This window comes from Apus apus, chromosome 11 (genome assembly GCF_020740795.1).
Source record: "Apus apus isolate bApuApu2 chromosome 11, bApuApu2.pri.cur, whole genome shotgun sequence".
NCBI classification, from domain to species: Eukaryota; Metazoa; Chordata; class Aves; order Apodiformes; family Apodidae; genus Apus; species Apus apus.
Window position 1 is genome coordinate 11,357,501 of NC_067292.1, and position 18,361 is coordinate 11,375,861.

The 18,361-nt window shown below is 38.3% G+C and overlaps 1 protein-coding gene across 1 annotated transcript in view; it reads left to right on the forward strand.

The window, feature by feature from the left end:
- Positions 1–17,769, forward strand: part of TSHZ3 (teashirt zinc finger homeobox 3) — a 63,382-nt gene extending 45,613 nt beyond the window's left edge. The window contains exon 2 of the mRNA XM_051629677.1: positions 12,981–17,769. Coding sequence (XP_051485637.1) covers positions 12,981–16,180 — 3,200 coding nt within the window. The 3' untranslated portion in view covers positions 16,181–17,769. The remainder of the gene's footprint in view (positions 1–12,980) is intronic.
- Positions 17,770–18,361: the final 592 nt, after the last annotated feature.

Consider the following 18,361-nt stretch of genomic DNA (forward strand, 5'->3'; position numbering starts at 1 on the left):
CTGCTGGTGTTTACCAGGTGCTCTGTCCTGCACCTCAGAGATGCTTAGCATGGGAGGGGAAGGGCAGGATCAAAGAGCTGCCCCTCGTTTCCTTGTTTTTTGGATGATGGGCAGGGTGGAAGGCCTGGCTGCTGCCTTCCCACTTCTCTAGCACCATGGAATGTGGATGTGTATATATGACTGGGTATATGTGCAACACACCTGCTATGCTGAACTGATTTCATAATTGTATTTTGTTATTACGAACATTTGTGTTTGACTTAAGAAGGGCATGACATGTAATGCCATTTATTTGTGTGATGTGAATCAGGGTTGAATTTGGTCCAGATCCTAAGGTCTGTTCTGTGCTTTCTGGCAGGTTAGTTTTAATTTACTTTATTTTTTTTTTAATCTGAAAACAGTAGAAGCAGTAAGACCATCAGGACTCTTCCACTTTTATGGGCAGGTAGACTGAGTTTAAGTGTGCTGTCTACAAGGAAAGTGGTGGAAGGACAATAAATTGATCCTGCAAGTCATGGTTGGGGCTTATGTTCCTTCTTTTTTCTTTAAGCCACAATGAATTCCTTCTGAGAGGCAGCTCATGCTTATACTCTGTCCATTTTTATGCATGCCTACTGTCCTACCCATCCAGCAGGGTTATATATGCTTTTTTTGGTAATGTCTGCTGAAGCATGGAAAGAATCAACATTTTATTTTCATTACATTTCATTTATTTCTCTATTTTGGAGGAAGAGTTCCATAAAGTATAAGACAGACATAACTAAAATAAGTTTCTGCTGCAGGTGAAAGGTACTGGTAGTTAATATGACTCCTCATAAAGCAGCTGAATTGCAAGTTACAATCAAAGACTGAGAAAAAATGTCTGCTTGATAATGTCTTACACCGTAATAAAATACAGTCACATGAGGAGGAAAAGGCTAAAAGGATGGCCAGACAAAGACAGATCATGTTTGTGCTTAGTTTGAGACTCCGACAAAACTGTGACTTGAAATACGTACGTTGGGTAGAGGAGCACTGAGATCGCCATCTTAGGGGTGTATTTAGTCTTTGGTTATATGATTTCAAATGTTATGTAGCTATAATAGCATGAAATGGATGCCCCTACCTGATACAGAGATAGATATTACATCATTCCTGGTGTAATGCTGTGCTGCAAAAGGACTTTTTTTTTTAAGGATTTCTAATGATAATGAAAATACTCTGGTACAGCATTAAGGATTTTGCTATTGAAATGTGTTTAATGTAAATATGCTGTCAGATACCCTTCAAGTAATTGACAAGAGCAGATGATTAGCAGTGTTCTCAATAGTGTTTTTGCATAATCTTACATTTTGACAGAACTCTTCAGCTGCTTTTTATTGTCAGTGCTCTGCAATCAGTAATACTTTTTCCTTGACATTTACTTTGTCATTATAAATCTTGTAAGCGGTCATTTAACTTGTTCAGTATGCATGTAAGAATATCATTACTAACATGTTTGAAAAAATGCCTTCCTGTTGAGGAACTAATTTGAAAGTAAACTTAAAAAAACCCTAAATGAAGTAGGTTGATGAGTGACTTTATGAAATAAGTACCTGTCTGCAAGCATCTTCTTGTACATTTCAAGGATTATTTTAAAATCACTTTCTTATTGAACATTCTTGTGTAAGTCATCAAATTCAACACAGTTTTGGATTTTTTTAATCTGGTATTTTTAAAAATTTAATGCTATTGTTCAGTTATGGTCATCTACATCTAACTGACCAAATTTAAACTCTTATGATCCATAAGCATTCATAATTATATACTGCATGTAACACTAATAGTGAATATAATAAACCTTCATCTTTATTGAAGCATCTCTTGTTTCTACAGCAGTTCTTTAATCTATCTCAATAGATTTCTAGTGTACAGCTCATATAGATTTGGTCAGTGACAAGGGTTAGAGTAGTCTTGTAGAACATTTACTTGTAGCTGTGAAAAGCCCACATTCATCAGAGGATTAGGTCGATCAGATTGTACCAGGATCAATGGAAGGACTGTGTGATCCCTCTTAGGCTGTAATGTGTTCACCTTCTTTGGAGAGAATTCACATACACACACATTTCTCTGTCTTAAAGCCATTTATCTCAGAATGTCAAATTGCAATAATTAACCATTATTGATCTTAAATTCAATTAACTTCATTAACACAGGTCATGATGAGGGTGCTTGTAAGGGAAAGGCTCTTGACAAGTGTCTTTTCTTATATGACATTGAATGTTCACAATCGTGGCTATAAACTATTCATACTGTGCCACAGAAACATCTTTTAAAAATGACAAGAGTTTGGTTGGTGGCTGTGAAGCCACATTTTAATCCCTTCCCCCTCATACTCTAGTTCTCAGGGTTTTCCAGCAAATTTTCTATTCAGGAATCAGTGAACCATTTGTTTCCAGCACATTATCTTATTGTGGTATTATAGCAAAACCCACCTATTCAAATACTGTTCAGTTCAATAGTTAGTGCTGGATAGAGACTCATTTACAAAAGTGTATATTAGTATAGTTAGTAAAATGAATATTCAGCACTTCTTTGTGCTATACATACAAAACAAGCTCAGGCCATCTCATAGCGGTAACCTTTAGAAGCTCTGCTTTCTCTCAAGTCCTAAGATTCATATTACAGTCAATAGTTGTTTTTCTTTAATGGGAGCTGAATGAAAACTGAAAGGACACAAAGCATTGTTGGCCCACAGTGAACTCCTTTTTTTTTTTTTTTTTTTTTTTCCAGGGAGAAACTTCATTCTAAGTGCAAGTTCACATTAGCTGAAATTGTAATTGAAATAATTCAGATTTCTACTATACCATTCATACAGTTGTATAGAGTTTATTGTAAGGAGGCAGTGCAGCCAAAATACCTATTGAAACTACTGTATAAAGAACTTAAATGGGAATTTAAAGTTTGCAAAAAAAATGAAGGTTCAGGTCTTTTGGTACATTTTGAATGTCTTAAATAGTCATGATCATTTACAAATAAATCTCCAAGTAGGATGACTCACTGTAACATATTGAAACATTTTTAATGAAAAGTTGATTTTTAAAAACATCACAATGAAGACTGCAGCTCCAGAGATGTGTCTTAATATTAGTATAGTTAAACAGAAGTACAAAGCCAGTGTTCTGGTTACTGTAAAACTTGTAAGGTGTGGTCAGATCAGGAGCAGCTAAAGATGCAGCAAGATTAGAGATAGTAAGGTGTAAGATATTTTTTCTTAGTTTAAATAAAATGCTAAACCATAATCAGAAGACTGAGAAATGTGGATGAAGAGAAATGACAACATCAGTTTTGTTCAGAAAGAGATTTTTGCGACAATTTAATGGTCATTTTGTCACTACATTTGCTATTTCCACTCCACTATACAAAGCATTTACTGAAAAGAGGCAGGGCAGAAGCAGAATGGTTTGATTACTGCATTTGAAGAAACTAAAGTTCCCTTACAACATCTGTTTGCTCAGTGAAGGATTATAATAATTAAGAGCTATTAGAGCCATATTGAGAGCTTTTATGCTCATGTCTGCTTATCCTGGAGTTGGCTGTGAATCTTGTATTAGTTTGTTGAATGCCCTGTGTGCTTTTCAGTGATTAAAAGATGCCACCCAAATGCTGGTATCAAGCAGAGAGTGTGTCACTGTGTGTTTTAGTACCAATTCATAGAGAGAATTTGGCTTCATCTTACCAGGATGTTGATGGTGACTTGTATTGAAAAAAGACCAACATCAAGGAAAACAAATATTTTTTTATTCTTTGAGGATTCTGGTAAATATTTTTGTCCATTTGAGGAAATGGTAATTCTGTGCTTAGAAAAATTGTAGAGTCAAAAAACAATTTACCTCCCAACTCAAAATTAAGATCAAAGCATAACATGAAGCTGTCTTCTCTGCTTACGAGCATTTATTTTGCACTGTAGTATGTGCTTGCATGGAGTGGAAAACTCTACAAGTCTATAGTACTTCACACCAAGCAACTGAACAGAAACAGAAAACCACTTTTGTCTTACTTAGAGTGGATCACATTTATTCGTGATGAATAATTTACAGAGCAAATGTGGGTTTTTTTTCTGTTACTAATGCACATACTAATTGTGTTCGTTCAGTTTATGTGAAAGTTTTTAATCTATGAGGTTGCTTGTGAGCTGTTTACTTCAACAGTTTGTGCCTGGCTATTGAGTGTGTGGTGGTGTTTCCCCTTGATGGCTGGTTAGCTGACCCTTAGACTCCCCATGGAGAGCGAGGAACTCTCTGCTCCTTCAAATGATGTTACTTTATAACTTTGGTGTACTGGTAGGAGGGGCATCCTTTCCCCAGGAATGTGGAGGCGTGGGTAGAGGAGGAAGAGAAAGTGTTACATGAAATGGGAACTGACTCAAACTGAGCAGCAGTTGGGAGTTCCCAAAGGGTGCTCACAGTCCGTGTTGCTTATTTGACTGCTTGATCTAGGCTTGATAGTGCCTTTGAAAGGTTGCCTATGCGGTGACAAGGCCAAAAAGGTTTTTTTTTCTCCTTTTTCAGCAGGATCAGGCAGAAATTCCAGGCTTACTCTAATAGGGGCTGTTAAAATCTCTACTCCTCCAGATGTCAAAGGGGGAAGGAGATTGATTTGACAAAATAAGATAGCAAAAAAGGTCCTTCTGTTGTCATGGGAGTCCATAATGTTTCTCAGCCCTTCTACTCAGTTACTATGATCTAGCATTGCTTTTTGTAATGAACTGTGGGCAGACACAGTGGGACATGCGCCTGTTCTCCAGCTTCTATACAGCTGTGCTTGTAGTGTGTATGTGTGACTGCAAATTTAGGAAAAAAATAAACAAAACAACAAAAAATAAAAAATCTGGTTTTCCTGACCAGGCATAGTCTCTGAACTGTTACTCCTGTGAAGTTTCTCATAAGCATTTGAAGGCAAGTTCTATGTGGGGAAGTCTCTTCAAAAATCCATATAGTTATGTTCCTTATACATGGGACTGTCTTGGATCTTGGGTCTCACTGAAAGTTTTTTTTATTCTTTATATCCTGTCTTGTCAAAAACTTATTGGAGAAGGTGGTAGATGAACTCTTCAAGTGAGACAGATTTCAGACTGATCCTCACAGCACCCCACCCATGGAAGCGTACGCTGCAGTGTGATAGACATGTGCTCTTCTCCACATTAGAAGGACAGGGTGTTGTGTTTCAGGAGTGGATAAATTAAGCAGAGTTTAGATAAATTAAGCAGAGTTTAGAAAACCCCTGCTCAGCAGGTTTAGTTCAGGGAGTTTAGGCCCCGGGTAGAAATGAAGGCCGAGCCCAGCTTTGGAGGAGAGAGGCATGATCCGTCATGTTACATCTCCAGAGCAGTTCTGGTAGAACTGCCCATCACAGTTCTGAAGTTCTGCCCTGCACTAGGAGCAGAAGGCTCTTTAGAGGAGAGTTGGGACAATGCTACTTCTTACTTCAACAAACATTCCTGTTTTCCTAATTGTGAAAAGAAGTTTGTTGGCAGTCTGCAGAATCAGCATCTGTGGAATCCCAGCAGTTTGGCTCAGAGGAGATTTGTAACCCTGGGCTCTGAGTTGTACATAGAACATGCACCTGTGGGTATTTCACTGGGTTTTTTATCCTTAATAATTGTTTAAGCAGAAAACTGGCAATTATTTTCTATTATACACACATATTGTACTCATGTAAACATATTGTGAAGAAGCACAGGAACAGAAACACAAACTTAAGCCTTCTCATGTTTTGTGTAAATAGCCAAATTATACATATGAACCTACAGGCATTACAGGCTCCTTTATATGTCTTATCTGGCACTAGACAAATATTTTTTTAACTTCTTTGGATTTCTAGGTTTGCAGCTATAAACTGTAGATAAGACTTTCTTCCACAGGATTGCTGTGAAGAGTAAACATCAATTGAACCTTTTGAACAACTCAGAGTTCAGTAGCGCTAGGTTGTTTCTAAGCCATATTTTAATATTATGGCATCCTCAAGGAGATAATACATAGATGTGAGGTTTGCATAGGAATCTCTCATTTAAAAAACATCTAAACAGTATTCTGTTTCAGAAAAACAAATGCCTTCTTTATCAGAATTAGTAGCAATTGTTGAATGTTTTATCTCTTCATTTTTAGGTGACCTGTATGATACTTTCCATATAGCAGTGTAAAGTGAATAGGAGACCTGAATCTTGTCCTGTCCTTTAAAACACACAAAAACCAGGGGAGTCTGGAATACTGTGACACGAGGAAAAGGTTCCTGCTGTAGACTTGCTTTGTTCTGCACTTAGATGACCCACACTTTAATGACATATAAATTAATTTATTGTTACTGTCTCTTCACTGTGTATTCTTGTCCATGTAATTCTCAACTCTTAATACTTACAGTTCATTTGAGCTCTCTGTAGTTGCTCTAGATGTAATGCCAGTCCAGGATGCTGGATTAGAGCAGCTGGCTAGCTTCTGCTGGCCTATTTCTGAGCTCTCTGTGGCAGAAATCTGCAGTATTTTCATGAAGGAGCAAACACAAGTACACTTCAAAGTTTCTGGGGCCTAATGATAGCCACTCTTTGGACTGGCATGCTGTGTCACATCCATCCACACTGATTCCAAATGACTTAATACTACACTCTTATTGGCATGAAAAGGCTGCAGATTTACCAACATACAAAAAAATTCTACTTAAAAAGCATTAATCATGTACATCACATCAAATTAACATGTTCAAAATTAATATTCTTGACCTTGCCAGTGGGCAGAATAATCAGTCTTGCAGTGGGATCGTACTGTGACTGCAGCCAATGTGCGAGAGAAGTGCTGACCTCTCCGCTTGGAAATAACATTTCTTTCTCGTAATAGACAGTCCTGCCTCTGTGAAACACAACCTTTGACCTTTCTAACAGGAATAATGTCCCTGTCAAGGTGCTGGGTAATCAGAATTGCCATGCCCGTTTAGAAACAGTGTTGTCATTTGCCACTCTTGTAAACAGGGCAGCCACTCCTGCCTTCCTTTTCCATCGCCTAATATGCTAACGTTTCTGCCAAGCAGTGAAGTCTCAAATACAATTTCAGTTACATGTGAATTATCAGTCAGTCTCAGTGTAGAAATAGCTCATCTTGTGGGTGAAATGTTTGCCCTTCTTCCTGTAAGTAGAAGGCCTGTGGAGTGGGAGTTTTCTAACAGATTAATATAACTCTTTTATGTGCCTTCATTTGCATTAGGTCTTTGATTGACTCCATCCACCGAGTTGGTTTTCTCTTGCCGCTGTTCATTAATTTTGTGAGTAAAGTTCATTGGCACAGTCACATCATTGCCGTGCTGCTGTCTCTCTGTTGGCTTTCTCTGGACTTGAGCTCAGCCTGAGCCCTTTCTTCACTCTGAATGGTCCCACCAAAACTGTTGACTCTGAGGTTTTTTTCAGCATTACTTAAGATCTTTCTTAGGTGGCTGATGGCTGCTTTAAAACTGAATGGAAATGACCTTTAGGAAAAGGCTCTGCACTGTGGCAGGAGCAGCCCTCTGGCAGCACTGGCTTGGGGAGCAGGGGACATCAGGCTGCAGACAGAGTTTTGCTGGGTCCTACTCGCTGCTCCACTTGATCATCTGTTCTGATCCTTTTTCCCTTTTTCTTTTTGATTTGGAGTACAGTATCCATCCTGAGTACTGGGAGCCTTCCTGCTCCTAGTCCCTTTCTGCTGTTCTCTTTTCTCAAGTGTGAAATGTAGATGGGTTCAGGTTTTTTAGGGGTCGAGAAGATTTTTTTCAAGATGCACTCAGAATCAAATGGTTTGGGAATGACCCTTAGCATGATTCGATTATTTCAAACCACACATAAATAAGTAATAAAGCTGGTTGTATTTTTTTTTTTTTTTATAAAAAGCCGTTTGTTTAAAGCCAGAATATTTCCAAGGAGTTGAGTGGTTTTGATAAACTTCTGTAGTTTAGCATTTATTTCATGTGCAAATAATGTTTGAATGTTTGGTACTTTTTCAAGCAAAGTTTGCTGGTTTAAATATACCTCAGTAAGCTAATTAAAACAAAAGTGACTTGGCGAAAAAAGCATAATTAAAACTAGACATTGCAAAAGTATCAAAATTAAATGTATCCAAATGAAATAGATCCAAACAAAAATATATGGTCTCAAATGCATTTTTTAGGAAATAAAGGAAGATATTACCAGTAAAATATGTCTTTAATGTTTTGTATTTCCAAATAGACTGAAGGAAGTGTGTGTCTGGCCATGTTAGTGGGTGCATCTTGCCATGGAAAGGATGAAAATCATCTCATCTTTCTGCTGAGGAGGACCTCTAGCAGATGGGGTTCAGGCCAGTAGCTTTTGTCCTGGTGGACACCTCAGAAGGTTGTTGAGCTCGGCCCAGATATCATCAGAATAACATCAGCCAGGCTGAAGTAGCTGCACGGGGGACTTCCTGAACCTGCAGAAACATGGTGGTCTAGTTTCTCTGCTGTTGTGTCCATGAAGAGCCAGGTATATGAGTTTATTAGTGTAAACACAACATGTAGATCATTTTGGGCAGTGATGGATCGCAATTTGTTTCCACTGGCAAAGAAATGATCCATAGCTCGGTTAGGAAGGTAATTCCCTCTTGTGTGGAAATTAATTGCATTATACCACAGCTTACTGTTATGTATTGATATCAAGTATGTTAATTTCATTATTACCTAGTGGTTTAGTTAATAATTATAAGAAATATTAATGACGGAACTGTCTCTTTTCAGCCTCTCTGTGGCTGCACCTTCTGTAGGTTTCTGAATCCCTTTGATATCCTCATCATCTCTGGAAACTGAGGGCCACGCCAGGGAGCCATTTTACGTTTTTTGTCATATAATATGTCGCACTGACACAGTGACACCATTGCTCAACTTGCAAGTAGTTTCCTGGGGATTCTGGTGCCCTGTGAGGTGTAAACTAAAAACATTTTTTGAGGCTTGTTTTTTTTCTTCTTTGACTATGGGAAAATACTAAAAAAAACCAGAACCACCTAATTTCTTTCAATTTTTGCTGACTTCTTCTGCCACTATAACTGGCTTTACGGCTGGATTTTTTTCCCCTCAGACTTTGCTGTTGAGGCATTGAAGAACAGTTTTGCAGGTTCCCTGCTGTTTCAAACATATACAATGCACTTGGAAAAATCAAACTTTGAGGGTTTGGGTTTTTCTTGTTTGGTTTGGTTTGATTTTGTTTGGGGGTTTTTTTGGTTGTTGGGGTATTTTTTTGTTTGGTTGTTTTGCTTTGTTTTAAATAATAAGGAAACAGCTGAGTACTGATGACCTGGAGACAGTGCTTCTTAAGGACAATCTTTCCACCAGGCAGTGAAGAACCTCAATGAAAACATTTTCTTTTTACCATCATGTCCTGATTTTGTTCTCCACTTTCATAGTGTTTTTGCTCTTCCTGTAGGTACTTAGCCAAACAAGAAATTCCTGTGTTATGGGTGTCCTTCTCCTCCTTTCTCTTTCAGTGAAGCTTTTACCTTCATCTGTACTCAGACTGAATACAGATCACCTCTGTCCCCTCAGCACGATCTGGTGGGGCAGGGAGTGATCAGAGGTTCCCTTAGGTGCAGGTGAGCTCCTTTCCATGGGTGCCTGCACAGAATCCCGTGACTGCCCGCTAGCGTGGGACTGAAGTTTGGCCTTAACCCTCTCTCTTTTTCTGTCCTATATGCTAGTAACAATTTAATTGGGTTTTCTGAGGAGTAGACGTGAAGTTACATTATAGTGGTATTGCAAAACCTTTGAGCATGCCCTGAGTCTGCCATTGCAAGTTGGTCCAGGACTTGCCTTATATTGCCTTGAAGGCAAGTTATTAGTTGACTAGCACTTGGAATCAGCACTTAGTAGCTACTGGCATAAACTCTGGTTTAGGATGGTGTTTTAAGTCTTAGGCTGAGATATTTCCTTAAGTATCATAATCTCTTGCATAAATATTTGGTTGAGGATGTTGGGGGTAATGTCAGGGTTCATCCCTCCTCCCCTTTGTGCAGGGGAAAGAGCAGGAGGAAATGTTCAAACTGTCAGTCTATTGAAGTTGCGGAGTGCTGAATTAAATTCCATCCTGTCGTTTGTGTCTCATTTCCTACATTTCTGGATCAAAGACTTATGTTACAAGTTGCAGTCACAACTTGAGCTTAGGAAGGAGAACAGCAATAGAGTAGGCAGTTCCTGGTTAACACGCAAATATGCTTGCTAGTTGGTGAAAAGGGCAAGGAAAGCATGAAAGGTAAATAGATTTACATTTAAATGAGCCGCATGTTGGAGGTTTTCCCTAATGTAAAACCGTGAATGTGACAATACAGGTGTTTCAGTCCAAACAAAATTAATAAGATTTCAGCAGTAAGAAAAATAAAATTAAAGAAAAAAACATACTAATTAGGGGCTTGATTCTGTGACCTCTGTTTGTGTTGGTGAGCACCAGTCCCCAGGTGGACTTTCCATGGTGAGCAGGGAAGGAGCCCAGGGCTTTGGTGCGTGTTGTGATGGTGGCAATGAGTGGCACACGCTCACACTAGCACTCAGTGGACAAAAAGAGCACACTTACAGAGGGCTTGATGTGACATCTCAGCCCACCAGTGTGAAAGAGATCTTTATAATGCAGGCAGTGTAGCAATAACCTTGGATTTTCTTTATCTTGTAAAAACGGAATTACTCTTCAGTTTCCCAACAGAGGTAAAGGAGATTTGTAAAAGAAAGACTTTCCTCAAGCTGGAAAAGAAAAAGGGTACATTTGCTTTTAAACCATAGGTTTCATGCTTCCATCCTTCCTTATTCATATCCCTAGGATACGGTGTGGTCGAGAAAGAGATAGTTGGTAGACAGTTGTTTACACATTCTTAGCTGTTATTTAAGATTTTTCAGATTTAGAGAGTAATTTGATTTGGTCTCCTTTTCTAAGTTTTTGGTAGAGTTCAGAAATGTGATGGAACAAATAATTAAGATGAAGAAGAATTTGTACCATCCATGGTGGAGTGAAAGTAATGAATGAAATCCACCTTGTTAGATTCTCGGTAATGGTTTTGTTGCAAGTATTTGCAGGATAGGCACTGCTCCTTACTACAGGTTGCCAACGTGACTGTAATATACATAAAATATTTTGAAAAGTATTTTGAAAAAGCGTAAAATAGAGCAAACCAGCACAGTTCTATTTCATTAGATTACATATACTGGTTGTTAAAGTCTGATCTTCATATCACTCTCTTTGGAACATCTTATAATAAAGTTTTTCACATAATTATTTCGAACTGTGTTCTAAACGTAAAAAATGCATTAATTTTCTGCATTGACAGTATCTGAGCTGAAATATCTAGTCACTTTTGTGTGTTGTTCTTATGTGATATGTTTGTGCTTTCAAAGGTTTAACTTATATTCTGAAGATCAGATTATCACTTGGAGGAAGATTGACTACCATTCATCCATGTAAAAGAAAAGTAGTGAATATTTTGTATTACCTAACTGAATGAAGAAATACTCCATGTGAAACTAAAACCCTGATTTCATTGTTACTTTAACAGTTGTTTTGTCTCTTGTGCTTCTCTGATTACATTTAAACATTCTTTCCCTGAAAGAAGTTTGTAAGGTTCAGTACTCTGTATGTGATACCTACTACACTGTTATACATTTTTCAGTCTGTTGGTTAAAGTAGGTCTTTTTGGGGTGTAAACTATTATCTTCTCTGCACTATTGCTTGAATAAACAAGCTATAGATTATTGAATGTGGTTAAGATACAGGTACCCACACATTCCAGGTGTGTTGCAGAGAAGGCATAAAATCTACTGGAAATGCTTTTTTTCCAAAGTTTTTAATTTTATTTGTGAGAGGTTGCAAATAAATTTTAAAATCCACTTAATTCAGAACAGTCATGCTTAGCTGTAAATTAATACATTATATAGTAATATATTATTTTGATTGGTTAATGATCCCACTCTTAATGTTTCTATAGTTTTCTTGCCTAAGGGAAAAACTTAGGTAGACTTAGTATATAGAGAATATTTGCACAGAAATATGCACACCACATGGGGGGGGGGGGGAGGGAAATGTTTACTGTCAGTTCTCAAGTATGCTATTCAGGAGGAGAATCTTAGATTTACAGCACCAGTTGCATTACTGGGGAGGAGCGGGGAGGAAGGGGGGGCCAGAAAGACAGCATCCCTGTTGGGTGTCTGTGTAGCTTATGCTGAGTAAATATTGACAAAGTAGTCTAAAGAGCAAACACTTTGACATTTGTAAGGTCCACTGGAAGGTCTTGTATATATTTATACAGCAAGAATGAGTACGGCATACCAATTTTCTTGAACTAGCTCCTGACATAATTCTGCATGGGCTTTCTTGTTGAGAAAGGTATGTTTACATGTGAATGGGTCATTTGTTACACCCATCTTGAATATCCTTAAGTTGCTCTTAGTGAGTTGTTTCAAAAGGCTGCATCACCTGCTTTTGCCATCTCCTCCTCTAAAATATGCTGCCACTAATGATACACTTAAAAAAATCTTTTTTTTAATTATTGTAACTGGGGATTTTTTTACTTTGTAGAAATGTTTTATTTTTGTTGTACCCTATATTTATTAAAGATTGCATCTGAAAGCTGTAATGAGCAAAAAATGCTTGCTTAATTTAAATTGTGAATCTGTCTGTTAAGAAATGCATTAGGGGTAGGAGAAGCATAAGACATATTAATTGACAGACAGGAACTGCTGTCTCTGAGGTTGATACAAGTAATTTATTACTTTAGAAATGAATGCCACCTCCAGAATGTGCTTCATTAATTTCAAATTTAGTTTTAATTTCAAGCTGTTGCCCCTTGAGAAGAATAAGGTGGCAAATTATGTTTGAAGAGCAGAATTTTTTCTTGCTCTGTGGAAACACTAAATTTTAACTATTTAATTTTAAAAATAAGTACACTTTGACTAAAACACTTAAGCAAAAGTATGATCAGCAGAAACTAACTTGTATTTTCTTCTCTTCATAATAGCCTATGTTTCAGATGAACTAAAAGCAGCAGCTCTGGTGGAAGAAGATGTGGAACCTGATGAAAATGCAATTGATGGGGAGCCTTCAGCAAAATATGCATGTCCAGAAAAAGACTTCAGTAAGAACTGCCAAAGCTACCAAAACTCTCCAGCAGCTGAATTTTCTAGCCATGAAATGGACAGTGAGTCACATATCAGTGAGACAAGTGATCGCATGGCAGACTTTGAGAGCAGCTCTATTAAAAATGAGGAGGAGACCAAGGAGGTTTCGATACCACTGGAAGACTCTACTGTATCTGATAGTTTAGAACAAATGAAAGCTGTATATAACAACTTCCTCTCCAATTCCTACTGGTCCAATCTCAATTTGAACCTTCACCAGCCAATTTCAGAAAAAAACAATGGTAGCAGCAGCAGTAGCAGCAGCAGCAGTAGCAGTTGTGGAAGTGGCAGCTTCGACTGGCACCAGACTGCTATGGCAAAAACACTGCAGCAAGTTTCTCAGAGCAGAATTCTTCCTGAACCGAGTCTTTTTAGCACAGTTCAATTGTACAGACAAAGCAGTAAACTTTATGGCTCTATATTTACTGGAGCCAGTAAATTCCGTTGTAAAGACTGCAGTGCTGCCTATGATACTTTAGTAGAATTAACAGTGCACATGAATGAAACAGGACATTATCGAGATGACAACCATGAAACTGATAACAATAACCCCAAAAGATGGTCCAAACCTCGTAAACGTTCTTTGCTTGAAATGGAAGGGAAAGAAGATGCCCAGAAAGTATTAAAGTGTATGTACTGTGGTCATTCATTTGAATCTCTTCAGGATTTGAGTGTTCATATGATCAAAACAAAACACTACCAAAAAGTGCCTCTGAAGGAACCTGTTACACCCGTAGCAGCAAAAATTATCCCAGCTACTAGAAAGAAAGCATCACTGGAGCTTGAACTCCCAAGTTCTCCAGACTCCACAGGTGGGACGCCAAAAGCAACAATCTCAGATACCAATGATGCACTTCAAAAGAATTCTAATCCTTACATTACCCCAAATAACCGCTATGGTCACCAGAATGGTGCCAGCTATGCCTGGCACTTTGAGGCAAGGAAATCTCAAATTCTGAAGTGCATGGAGTGTGGAAGTTCACATGACACTCTGCAAGAACTCACGGCTCACATGATGGTGACAGGACATTTTATTAAAGTCACTAACTCTGCCATGAAAAAAGGGAAGCCAATTATAGAAGCCCCAGCAACACCAACAATAACGTCTTTAGTAGATGAGAAAGTCCAGTCTGTGCCACTAGCTGCCACCACTTTTGCGTCTCCTTCCAATACACCTTCTAGTGTTTCACCTAAATTAAATGTTGAAATAAAAAAAGAAGTAGATAAAGAAAGAGGCATTGCTGATGACAAAATGAAAGACAAAGAAAAGTCAAGTGAAGATGAAGAGAAGTATGATATCTCTTCAAAATACCATTACTTGACTGAAAATGACCTAGAAGAAAGCCCTAAGGGGGGTTTAGATATATTGAAGTCTTTAGAAAACACAGTTACATCAGCTATAAACAAAGCCCAGAATGGCACGCCAAGCTGGGGTGGCTACCCCAGCATTCATGCTGCCTATCAGCTGCCTAATATGATGAAGCTGTCATTGGGTTCATCTGGAAAGAGTACACCATTAAAACCGATGTTTGGAAACAATGAACTAGTGTCACCAACTAAAAACCAGCCCTTGGTGTCTCCACCAAGCAGTCAAACCTCACCTGTGCCAAAAACAAACTTTCACGCCATGGAAGAGTTGGTAAAGAAAGTCACTGAGAAGGTGGCTAAAGTGGAGGAAAAAATGAAAGAGCCTGAAGGAAAGCTTTCTCCAATGAAACGTGCGACACCTTCGCCATGCAGTAGTGAAGTCAGTGAGCCTCTTAAGACGGAGTCCTCCAATGAAGGTGGCTTTAAAAGCCAACAGAACAGCCCAGTCCCTCAGAGAGAGGGTTGCAAGGACAGTCCAACTGTAGAACCTGTGGAAAATGGGAAAGAGCCTGTTAAGTCCATTGTAAGTTCTCTAAGTAACAGCACAGCCATCATCACTGATCACCCTCCTGAACAGCCATTTGTAAATCCATTAAGTGCACTGCAATCTGTCATGAATATTCACCTTGGGAAGGCAGCAAAACCATCTTTGCCTGCTTTGGATCCAATGAGCATGCTTTTTAAAATGAGCAACAGTTTGGCAGAAAAGGCTGCAGTGGCCACCCCACCTCTACAGTCCAAAAAACCAGACCACTTAGACCGTTATTTTTATCACATCAACAATGACCAACCCATAGATTTGACGAAAGGCAAGAGTGACAAAAGCTGCTCTTTGGGTTCAGCGCTTTTGTCATCCACATCGACATCTTCTGCTTCTTCTTCATCTACAGTGACAACAGCAAAGACATCTGCAGTCGTGTCATTCATGTCAAACTCGCCGCTACGCGAGAATGCCTTGTCAGATATATCTGATATGCTGAAGAACCTGACAGAAAGTCACACATCAAAATCTTCCACACCTTCCAGCATATCTGAGAAATCTGACATTGATGGTACCACAATAGAGGAACCAGAAGAGAGTACACCAGCTCAGAAAAGGAAGGGACGTCAGTCTAACTGGAACCCTCAGCACTTGCTCATCTTGCAGGCCCAGTTTGCAGCTAGTTTGCGACAGACTTCCGAGGGGAAATACATCATGTCAGACTTGAGCCCTCAAGAAAGAATGCACATTTCCAGGTTTACGGGACTTTCGATGACCACAATTAGCCACTGGCTAGCCAATGTGAAATACCAGCTCCGAAGGACGGGGGGAACTAAGTTCCTTAAAAATTTGGACACTGGGCACCCAGTGTTCTTTTGTAATGACTGTGCTTCACAGATCAGAACTCCTTCAACTTACATCAGTCATCTTGAATCGCATCTGGGTTTCAGGTTAAGAGACTTGTCCAAACTGTCCAGTGAACAGATTAACAATCAGATAGCACAAGCAAAGTCACCGTCCGAAAAACTGGTGACGTCCTCTCCAGAGGAAGATATCGGAACTTCTTATCAGTGCAAACTTTGTAACAGGACTTTTGCAAGCAAGCATGCTGTTAAACTTCATCTTAGTAAAACACATGGGAAGTCACCAGAGGATCATCTTCTGTATGTTTCAGAGTTAGAGAAGCAGTAGCATTTGCTTTTCATTAAAGTAACTGTAATTTGCTTTGAGGAAAACTGTCAAAGACGCCTTAAAGCTACTGTTTAGTTCTTGGCACATGTTCTTATTTTAACTCCAGAGTTGCTCTGGGCTGAACTGTTTTGTATAACTGTACAGTGTTTAAATAGAGGTGCATAATCAGCTGTTGTTACTGGTAAAATATGAAGGTTAAAATGCAGTGGTAAGTGTTTGGATCTTTGTGTAAATTGGATTTAGTTGCTGTGCATCCCTCTGATGCATCAAGCTGCATGCATTAACAGACAGTTTAATTAAGCATTTATAACTAATTCTGGTGCACTTTTTTCATGTGACCTAAGTGTGCTGGTATTTCTCACCCTATAATCTTTAGCCCTCTGAGTACTTTGAAGCACTTTTGCATTAATTTGGTAAAAATGTATGGATATGTTTTTTTTAAACCCTTGCCAGCTTAGTTCTGATTACTAATATGAACCTCCATTTATGCAGAGGTGCCTCACACCTTGAAATTCAAAAATATAATTTTCACATTGAAACATAGATGTATATATTGTATAGATTTCAAAATCTCTTATGGAAAATGTGATTGTGGTTAATGCCATTTTCTTTTTTCTTCAGCTTTTTTAGCAACAGTGGGTTTTGTACCTGATAAGCCCCAGGTATAAACTGTACCTATATATAGTGTATATTTCATTTTTTAGATCTAATAGTTTTTCTTTTAACATCCAAACATTGTAAATTATATGATGAAAGATACCACAGATAGCATTTATAAAGTATTCAGAAACATTATTCTTAAAGCAAAGTATGTTTTGGTTTGTTTTGCTATACAGTACATCTATATTAATAGAGGTTCATGTTTAAATTATGCATATTTATTAGTATTGCTATAATTTGTTTTGTTTTGGTTTTGTTTGTTGTTTTGTTTATTTTTTTTAAACCGTCTGAAGAAACAGAAGCCACGGACTGCATTCCTGGCATGCATTCTAACTGTTTTGCACAACAAGACTTTTAAAGGTATTTATTAGTAAAAAAAAATAATAAAAAAAAGAAAAAAATTCAAAATAAACTCAGTGCTCAAAGGGTTAAATCTATTTGAAAAACTTGTACTGTATTTCCTAAACATTGATAAAGCCTTTAAAATGTTTGTACTGTAATACTTTGCTTAAAAAGTTATGAGGCATTCTGTGATATAACCTCTTTTACTTATTTATAAGCGCTCTTGGTTGTTATTTCCTATTGTAGAATGCCTTTTTATTTCAATTGGTAACTTTCTGTTTTGTTCTGCCTAATTATTCTCCCAAGATTCCATACTGCAGCTTTATCTTTAGGCATATGAAAGGTAACCCGTGGTTACCAGCACACTAAGTGATTCTGTTCGTCTCCATTTTTGGCAGTTAATTTGCAGAAGTAACTGACAGCTGACACCATATGAGAATCTATGTATAAAATATTGGCATGTAAACAGCACAGACACTGTAATGCACTCTGTGCCCTGTTTTGTTGTTGACAATGAAGCACCATTATATGACTCTTCATATAACCTTTTTTTCTACAGCAGCATTAAAATTGTCTTTTTGCTATAATTTTGTGTTGCGTTCACAATTATGTCTGAAATGTGCTACGACTAACGAGCACATTAAAATTAAATTGTATGCTATCTGTTTATGACTGAAGCTTGAGTAGGTTTCTTCATCTGCCAGGTGCTGGCAGTCAAAAGCTGCACATAAATCACCGGAGTTTTAGTGAACTTTAGCATTTAAAGAGCAGGGTAGCACTTATTCAAAGGCTGCATTAACAGATTTTTTTCCCCCTAGAAAAGATAAATGAGCATTATAACTCCTTTCTAAACATCAGGTAAGGCTGACTGTGAAGATGGGGTTTGTAAGCAACGTGTGGCAAAGCAGATAGGTGTTTTGCTGTGCTGTGGATTCAAACCCAGGCAGATACTGCTGCTCACTTGCATTCTCCCTGAATGTATCGAGCAGAGTCTGCAAGTTTGCACTGCTGGGTATTTCGCAGGTTAGAGAATCCCTTCCCATCTACCCAGCATTTTCAAATGACAGGAGTAGGATGACTTGAAATAAAATTTGTGATTTCGAAGTGAGTCCTCTCATCGCCCTCTGTGCTGTTGTGCAGCATTCACAGCAGATAGGGAGAGAAAAACAGGAATAAACA